The 10,000-nt window shown below is 42.2% G+C and overlaps 1 protein-coding gene across 1 annotated transcript in view; it reads right to left on the reverse strand.

Moving 5' to 3' along the window:
• LOC138945742 (1,25-dihydroxyvitamin D(3) 24-hydroxylase, mitochondrial-like) overlaps nt 1-10,000 on the reverse strand; it is an 18,761-nt gene that overhangs the window by 213 nt on the left and 8,548 nt on the right. The window contains exons 4-9 of the mRNA XM_070317241.1: nt 9,910-10,000; nt 8,998-9,172; nt 8,043-8,209; nt 7,638-7,719; nt 6,218-6,430; nt 1-5,776 (exon numbers count right to left, since the gene is read on the reverse strand). The exon at nt 1-5,776 is cut by the window's left edge and continues 213 nt beyond it; the exon at nt 9,910-10,000 is cut by the window's right edge and continues 114 nt beyond it. Of these exons, the coding sequence (XP_070173342.1) occupies nt 5,660-5,776; nt 6,218-6,430; nt 7,638-7,719; nt 8,043-8,209; nt 8,998-9,172; nt 9,910-10,000 (845 nt within the window). The 3' untranslated portion in view covers nt 1-5,659. The remainder of the gene's footprint in view (nt 5,777-6,217; nt 6,431-7,637; nt 7,720-8,042; nt 8,210-8,997; nt 9,173-9,909) is intronic.

Below are 10,000 nucleotides of genomic sequence, written 5' to 3' on the forward strand. Positions count from 1 at the left end.
TGGGTTACTCTAACTATCCATGAAATTGAAATTATTTATTAGACGTAGTTCGATACGCACAGTCATGTAATTGATGTTCCATTTTCTGAAACAAAAGGGCTTTATTGAAACAAGTTGTCTTTCTTACATAAAATGTAAACACAGGCTTCACATCTATATATATATACGACTTGTGTCTGTGTGTGTGTGTGTGTGTGTGTGTGTGTGATTGATCGCCATGCACGGCCAAAGTTCTCGATGGATCTGCTTCAAATTTGGTGGGCTTATTGACAGAGACCCCGGACACAACCTGATCGATGAGATATTTCAACACGTGCTCTCAGCGCGCAGCGCTGAACCGATTTTCGTTTTTCACTGCACGTTACTATTTTTAGATCTCCCTTCCTTCGTGCGCCGGCGTCAATCGACATTCCCGTTTGTACGTTTATATTTAGAAGGTCACTGCACGTTACTATTTTTAGATCTCCCTTCCTTCGTGCGCCGGCGATGCCGGCGTACACCCGGCAAAGCCGGGTCCCCGGCGACGGCCGGGTATTCGGCTCTACTTCTTCCCGGCGAAGCGGGTAATCATCTAGTTCCATAATATATGAGGGGCCGGGTAGCTCAGTTGGTAGAGCACTGAACTTGTGATTCTAAGGTCACGGGTTCGAATCCAGACATGGACAGCAACGGGTCAACTTTGTGTCCAGACTCAGAGACGGTATATATGTCCCAACCCCGTGTCACCACAGTGGCACGTAAAAGACCTCGGTTCATCTGCCATCAGTAGGGGAGCCCGGGTAGCTCAGGTGGTAGAGCACTGGACTTGTGATCGAGAGGTCGCTGGTTCGAATCCGGGCCGGGACGGACACGCGTCAACTTTATGTGCAGACCCAGAGACGGTATCCATCTCCCACCCCCGTGTCACCACAATGGCACGTTAAAGATCTTGGTCATTCTACCATAAGTGCAGATGGCTGATACCACCTAAACACGCAAACATCAAAAAGCCGTGAGGGCGTAAAACTCGAATCGTATAAACCAATTCATGTCCAATATAGGCAATTAAGACCTGACGGACAATAAGCCCCTTAAAATTTACTGCCATCAGTAGGCTGATCACACCTAAACACGCACGGTCCGCACACAGCGGGGTAGCGCGGCTCTTGTTGGTGCTAAATTTCTACTGGGAGGAAGCGACTCGAATTTCACAGCATTGGGATAATAGAGTGAATTAAATGAAATTGAATTAAATCTGTGCCAATGAAGAACCGTTTAGGTTGACGAAACTATATGTCTTTGAGCGGAATAATTCAATATCCAGCGTGTGCCGATCTATAACAAAAAGTTCTTACATTTTAATGTTTTAGAAGTTTAGTACTAGACTTCGTGAGCATTCCATATTGTGTCAGTGGCAACGTTTTGTTTTTAAGTTTCCTCTTGAATCCAAAAATGCATTGTCCACAACTAAAGAAATATAATATTACATGTACATGCTGTAATGTGTCCTCTGTGTGCATAAGTTTAAACCATATCATCTGATTATCTGCTACCACTCTTAGTGTTTGTGTAAATGAATGTGTATGTTTGATAGATCTGTGCTTGTGTAAATAATATTGTCGATTGCACTCATCATTTGTAGTGTTGGTGACTGTTCGAACATGCGTTTGATTGTACACTTAAGGCAAGGGTGACATTCAGCTGCATTCCGTTGGACAAAACAGCAACATCGATGTTCTGCATATTTCGCTGAAACGTGTACTTGAAAATCTCAAAAGACACAAACACTATGATGATTGCACGATGCATATCACACTTACAAACAAAGATAGACACACACACACAGCACTTTACAAAAAAAAAGGGAATTTACAAATACAGATTCCTTTATTAAAGATTGTCAGCCCATGGACTGTGTGGGAGACAACAGTTACCTACGATTTACATTCAGTTAGTTTGTTTGTTTGTTTGCTTAACGCCCAGCCGACCACGAAGGGCCATATCAGGGCGGTGCTGCTTTGACATATAACGTGCGCCACACACAAGACAGAAGTCGCAGCACAGGCTTCATGTCTCACCCAGTCACATTATTCTGACACCGGACCAACCAGTCCTAGCACTAACCCCATAATGCCAGACGCCAGGCGGAGCAGCCACTAGATTGCCAATTTTAAAGTCTTAGGTATGACCCGGCCGGGGTTCGAACCCACGACCTCCCGATCACGGGGCGGACGCCTTACCACTAGGCCAACCGTGCCGGTGCTCAACAAATAAACCAGCTTGTGGCATAGCGATTGTTTTTTGACATGCACATTATTTTTAAGGGAGTTTAAAGGGTTTCTTTCCGACCACATTTGAATTAACTTTCAATATATTTTGTATTATCCATTTTTGAAACTATATCCATGTCGTTTGAACATTTGACGCTAAGTTCTTTTTAGTACTCTTGGGTCTCAGGCAAAATAGTGTCGCTTTAAAATCGTCTCTTTTTTTTTGGTGGGGGGGGGGGGGGGGGGTAAAATCAGTTTACTGCCAATCTACAACAACAAAAACCGCTTTCTCTATCAAAGGAACTAGTTACCACAATGTTGTACCACTTTTTGTGTAAAAGAAAAACTACCAACAAAAAAGCATTTGAAAAAGTTAAAAGGTGTGTGTTAAAAGCTGATTTTGAAAAAGGAGGGTTGTTTATGCCCGACATTAAAATTATGCAGCAATCGTTTCTGCTGGAATGGATAAGAAAGCTACATACGGCTACTGATACGGAAAAATGGTCATTCATCCCAATAGCGCAGTTTTCTCAACTGGGTAGAGACCTGACTTGTTTTCATGCCAAAGTAAAATGGAAGCAATTTAAAAAAGAACATGTTAATTTGGCCCCTTTTTGGGAGAAGGCCCTAAAAGTCTGGACAGAGAATAACACCCACACAGAAATAGAGAACCCACTGTTGGTAACAGTCTAGAATAATAAAAACATTATGTATCGAAATAATGTGTTATTTTTCAAGAAATGGACTAAATGTGGGATCGCATTAGTTGGTGATATATGTGTTAATAACAGGCTGTTATCCCTAGAACAGATTAAAGTGAAAGTGGGTACTTATCCTTCACTGATGTTAGAGTATAATGTGGTAAAGACTGCTGTTACCTCGTTCATGAAAAGATATCCGGCGTATATGCTCATGCAATCCAATGAAAACAATGTTCTGCTTTTCGACCATAAAGAGTTATTTACAGCACGTTCTTATAGATTACATTTAATAAGTAAAACTGAACACAACCCTTGTTGTCTGAATTTCTGGATGCATAAGTTTAATATAGAAATAACTAAAATTAATGGCATTGGCTCATCGTAAGGAATGTATCTAAAGAATCAAGACTGAGAGAATTGCACTGGAAGATACTGCATAACATATATCCGACTAATATTTTGCTGTGTAAAATGGGAATTAGAATGAATAACAAATGCTCATTCTGTCCAGATAAGATTGATTTTGTGGAACATTTCTTTTGTGAATGTTCTGCTATACATCCAATTTGGGAAAGAATAATCAATAAGGTATTTCAGCAGCATAATGTTAATGTAAAAATTGATGTTCAAACAGCACTGTTAGGATACATGAAAACACCTGGTATGTCAAACAATTTAGTAAACAATATCAATTTACTTATTATTGTGGCAAAAATGTGTGTGGGAAAATTCAAATACGGGAAACCAATAGAAATTGTGTGCATGTTTAATTCAGAGTTAGATTTGCGACACATATAGACTGAGAATAATGGTAATTGTAAAATATTTTAATAAAATTGTCCATTGTTGGTATTTGTCCATGATAGAGGTGAAAAGATTAGGGCAAAAGAAGTAAATTTAAATGTGGTTTGTTTGTTTTTTTGTTTTTTTCCAAACCCTATCTTTAAGCTGTTGATTTAAAAATCTAAGAAAAAAGAAAGAGGGAGAAGGAAAAAAGAAAAAGAAAAAAAAAGGAAACTGAGCTGAACATTAGGAATAAATGTATGTTATGATTATTTTTATTTATTTATTTATTTAAACATATTAGATTACTGATAAAGTTTGTTGATTTAAAAATGTACACATTTGACAGAGAAAAGAAAAGACCTATGAAGAAGGTTTGCTCCAAGCCACACACCAAAAAACAAAACAAAAAACAAACAAAAAAGGCAAAAAATAATTGCAGCAGCAAACCTGCATGCAACTGAGGTTAAAAAAAAAATCAAAGGAACTAGAATACTGTCCATAAACAATGACACAGGACTGTACTTGTATAAAACAAAGTCTGTAACTACTTTTTTAGTGCTAGGACTGGTTGGTCCGGTGTCAGAATAATGTATGAAGCCTGTGCTGCGACTTCTGTCTTTTGTGTGGCGCACGTTATATGTCAAAGCAGCACCGCCCTGATATGGCCCTTCGTGGTCGGCTGGGCGTTAAGCAAACAAACAAACAAAAATTTGTTGAGCAGCTTGCCTGATCCAGCTGAACGCTTCCGAAAGTTTTAAACAGTATGTTTACTTCCTTTTTTAAAAGATCTGAACAAAGTAGTAAAATTTGGCGTAATGTTGAACTTTTTGTACATTTATCAAAATATAGATACATCCTTTTAAGAGTACCTCCCCCGCCTGTGTAAATTGCAGAGAGGGAAAAGTATATCAAAAGTGAAGATGACATATATAGAAGTTTGGTTGACAAAAGTCATTGAGTGAAGTTAGGATTTATATGACCACATTTTCACTACAACTTCATTTTTGTCCTTTAACTTATTTTTAACATGTATGTTCATAGACCACTTTTGTTTTGTTTCATGATCACTCGAAATTATCAGCTCCGCTGCAGGTTGGTTTCTTCTTTATCAATCAATCAATCAATCAATCAATCAATGAGGCTTATATCGCGCATATTCCGTGGGTACAGTTCTAGGCGCTCTGCAGTGATGCCGTGTGAGATGAAATTTTATACGGCCAGTAATTGCAGCCATTTCGGCGCATATTTACCTTTCACGGCCTATTATTCCAAGTCACACGGGTATAGGTAGACAATTATTAACTGTGCCTAAGCAATTTTGCCAGGAAAGACCCTTTTGTCAATCGTGGGATCTTTAACGTGCACACCCAATGTAGTGTACACGGGGGGGGGGGGGGGGGGGGGGGGGGGTTGGGACACCGAAGAGAGTCTGCACACAAAGTTGACTCTGAAATAAATTTCCGCCGAACCTGGGATCGAACTCACGCTGACAGCGGCCAACTGAATACAAATCCAGCGCGCTACCAACTGAGCTATATCCCCACGTCCACCCCCTTTAGTTGGTGTGGCATCTGTGTATTCCCCGGGCTGCGGTACACCAAACGAAACTACGTGCCAACCAAATGGTTGGTACGCAGCCGCGAGGTCTGATTGGTTGAAGTTTAGATAAGTTGTGATTTCAACCAATCAAACCACGCGGCTTGTTCCCACCCAGTTGGATAGCATTCACTATTGCTTCGTGCACCTCAGCCAACGGAAGGAATTAAACAGATGCCACACCAGTCAAAGAAAAATGCAGGCGAGCTGTTAATTGTGAGTGATCATGAAACAAAACAAAAGTGTTCTCGTGAGCCAGACACGTTTCAGGGTCCCTAGTGTAGTGGTGATAGTCTTCGTGCCTATGAAGACCTGCTAGCTGTTTGATCAGTCCCTGGGTGTGAGTGTGAAGGGCAGATGGTGTTTCGGGACACGAACGGGTGTGAAGATGGTCTCCAGTGGTGGACAACCTTCCTTCAGTCCTATGCGGTACTTCTGCAACGTCTACCAACAGAAGTAAATATAAGCGATGCGAAATAAAACAATGAAGCACGAAGGAGAGAGAGAGAGAGAGAGAGAGAGAGAGAGAGAGAGAGAGAGAGAGAGAGAGAGAGAGAGACAGACAGACAGACAGACAGACAGACAGACAGACAGACAGACACAATGAAGCACGAAAGAGAGAGTGAGAGAGAGAGAGACAGACAGACAGACAGGCAGACAGACAGACAGACAGACAGGCACAATGAAGCACGAAAGAGAGAGAGAGACACACACACACACACACACACACACACACACACACACACACACACACACACACACACACACACACACACACACACACACAATGAAGAAGAAATAGAAAAAGACAGACGCACACAGAGAGAAAGACAGGAGGACCCAGCAAACAAAATGTTCCCCACCCCCTCACTGGGCAAAACATACCTTGGTAGCAGCCAAGTAGAGTTCCTGGAGGGCAAAGCGGCGGCCTATGCAGTTCCTGCGGCCAACACCGAAGGGGAGATGAGCCAGAGGGTGGATGTCTTTTTCGCGCCGCCCTTCTTTATTCCGCAACCACCTCTCGGGGGAGAAGCTCTCAGGATTGTCGAAGTAGCGGGGACACGTGGCGTTGCCCAGCGAGTTCAGGATCAGCCTGGTCTGAAAATCACATCACCAGATACTAGTGCGAGGGAGTTTAAGAATAGCCTGGTCTGAAAATCACATCACCAGATGATGGTACGAGAGAGTTTAACAATAGCCTGGTCTGAATATCAGATCACCAGATGATGGTACGAGAGAGTTTAAGAATAGCCTGGTCTGAATATCAGATCACCAGATGATGGTACGAGAGAGTTTAAGAATAGCCTGGTCTGAAAATCAGATCACCAGATGATAGTGCGAGAGAGTTTAAAAATAGCCGTGGTCTGAAAATCATATCACCAGATGATGGTACGAGAGAGTTTAAGAATAACCTGGTCTGAAAATCAGATCACCAGATGATGGTACGAGAGAATTTAAGAATAGCTGGTCTGAAAATCAGATCACCAGATGATGCATGGTGCGAGTTAGTTTAAGAATAGCCTGGTCTGAAAATCAGATCACCAGATGATGGTGTGAGGGAGTTTAAGAATAGCCTGGTCTGAATATCAGATCACCAGATGATGGTACGAGAGAGTTTAAGAATAGCCTGGTCTGAAAATCAGATCACCAGATGATAGTGCGAGAGAGTTTAAAAATAGCCGTGGTCTGAAAATCAGATCACCAGATGATGGTACGAGAGAGTTTAAGAATAACCTGGTCTGAAAATCAGATCACCAGATGATAGTGCGAGAGAGTTTAAAAATAGCCGTGGTCTGAAAATCAGATCTCCAGATGATGGTACGAGAGAATTTAAGAATAGCTGGTCTGAAAATCAGATCACCAGATGATGCATGGTGCGAGTTAGTTTAAGAATAGCCTGGTCTGAAAATCAGATCACCAGATGATGGTGTGAGGGAGTTTAAGAATAGCCTGGTCTGAAAATCAGATCACAAGATGATGGTGCCAGGGAGTTTGAGAATAGCCTGGTCTGAAAAAATCTCACCAGATGATGACTCGAGAGAAGCATATAGGCTGGTGTAAAAATGAGCTCACCAGATCATTGAGCGAACGAGTTTAAAAAAAGCCTGGTCTGTAAATGTGTATGGTAGTTCAAGCATAGAAAGGTCTGAAACGACCTCACCAGTTGATGGTGCCAGCTACTGCGCGAAATCTCCTCTATCCTAAAATAAAAGCTCTGTTTAAACTATAGGTTTTAAATAAAAGAACAAAAAGAAGAGGGCTCCAAACTCACCGAATAGCTTAAAAAACACAACGAAGTACCTACCCCTTTTGGCACTTGGTATCCACACAGGGCAGTGTTGTGCTGTGAGAATCGTTCCCCTGATGACGCAACAGGAAAATACAACCTGCCCACAATTTGAAGTCAATGTAGCTACAGGCAGCAATAGGTGTGAAGTATTTTTTATATCTGAAAAATGTTGTGTTATTTTGAGCAAAACGGACACCACAAAAACGACCGGAAAAAGAACAAGCTGACTAGGTCGGTATTTTCTTCACTTGCTTCCCGAAACTAATGGGCCCTATTTGGTCAACCCTTTTATTGTCTTGTTTACTTAGAAAATAGTCACGCCAACAATTTTGTTTACATTTTTTAATTTTTTTATTTGATTTGAATTCTCACAGACTGGGAAAAACTTCAGCAGAGAACAGATAACGAGGACAATATTACCTCATCCCTTCTCTCACGGCGGCGGTCATGTAGGCGAGCTTGTCGAGGACTGGCGCCGTGAGAGGACCGTCACGACCCATGTGTGTCAGCACCTCCTCTGCAACCTTCTCCTGTTTGTCCGGGTTGGTCGCTAGGGCGTAGAACAGCAGCTGCAGGGTGCACGATGTCTGTGTAGGAACATAGGGTCCGTGAATCCGGAAGTTAAGACGAAGCATTACAGATTGACAGCTTTGTAAAACAAATTATCTTTTTGAGAGAAACAACAACAAATTTCGTGGAAAATTTTGTTCGAACAACACAAAAAAGACTAAATGAATGAAATCAGAAATGGTCACACATTTCACGTTCACCTCCATCTCAAGTCAAACAAAACAGTGTGGGTCGTATTAACGATCTTAAAGGTACAGCCACAGTCACACGTAAACAGTTCCGCGCACTATCTCAGATCTGCCCGGCCCAGGCTTTTACATTGGATAAATCATAAGACCAACCTTCCACTTGGACACATACAAAACATCGACATCCTGACTGCTTCGCGTGCAGAGTGGGATTGGGAGAGGGGGTGGGGGGGGGGGGGGGGTGGGAGGGTCATTAAAATCACAGATTGCCACAAGTATTCGTTACGAAATTGTTGTATCACACACAAAAATCCCACTTTACGCAGAAAGCACACAGGCTGCTGATCGTTGTATGTGTCCAGGTAAGGGGATAGTCTTACCCCAGATAAAAGTCTAGCCGGATCTGAGATCGAGTGTATCAAATCGGTAACACGGGACGTTCTATGCCTTCAAGACAACTACGCCCTTTGGTCTTAAGCCTGTCCTTAACTGGATGAAGTCGACTACGCGAAGCATACTTCGCGACGCTGGCCACACGGCGCTTTAGCTCTGAGTTTTCAATAAAAAAAACTTCGCGAAGTCGACTTGGGGCTCAATTAAGGACCGCCTTTACTCACGGTGTCAGATCCTGCGGCCATGAGGCTGAAGACAACGTCGAACACGTCCTGCTCGGTGAGTGACTTCTCGGTCACCAGGGACAGCAAGAAGTTGGCTTCGTCAGGATCTAAAGTCCCCTCCTTCTCTCTTTGCGTCGTTTCCTCTCTGGCCTCTGCGATGCACTGACGGGCGTGCCTGGGCAACAGACATACTTTCCATCGATTTCATTCAGCGAAACCCCTTTCTTCCCACTACTTTTTCTCGCACATCGATGTCATTCAGAGAAAATCCTTTCTTCTCGCTACTTATCATCGCACATCGATTTCATTCACAGAAAATACTTTCTTCTCGCTACTTATCATCGCACATCGATGTCATTCACAGAAAATCCTTTCTTCTCGCTACTTATCATCGCACATCGATGTCATTCACAGAAAATACTTTCTTCTCGCTACTTATCATCGCACATCGATGTCATTCACAGAAAATCCTTTCTTCTCACTACTAGTCTTATCATCGCACATCGATGTGCTCTTGAAATGAGATCAAAGTCAGTAAAACTTCGTGAATGTGTGAACGAGCACTAACTCGAGAATCTTATTCAAATGAGGCAGAACGCTATTTTAAAATCTGAAAAAAGGGAAGTAAGCGCTCTAAATGCACAAAACATGTGTAATGAGTGTGGAAGTTGCTTGTTCATTTCAATATCTGATAAACAAAGGGACGTAAGTGCTCTAAATGCATACGGCATGTGTAATAGAGTAAGTGAGATTTATTCGGAACCATTCTCCATTTTACTTCTTTTCGTTTGTTCATTTCAATGTTTGTTTTTCTCTCAGGTGCCTGACGGTTGTTTCGTTATAACCCTCACTCTTGTTGCACATGTCGTATGCACTAAGTGCACAGACCTCCATTTCTCAGATCGCACTTACTCGACGATAGTTTCTTTGGCCTCTTTGTACTCTCTGTAGAAGGAGTCTTCGTACAGACGGTAGAGAATCCTCCTCCCAAACATGGCTTCAG

This window comes from Littorina saxatilis, linkage group LG1 (genome assembly GCF_037325665.1).
Source record: "Littorina saxatilis isolate snail1 linkage group LG1, US_GU_Lsax_2.0, whole genome shotgun sequence".
NCBI classification, from domain to species: Eukaryota; Metazoa; Mollusca; class Gastropoda; order Littorinimorpha; family Littorinidae; genus Littorina; species Littorina saxatilis.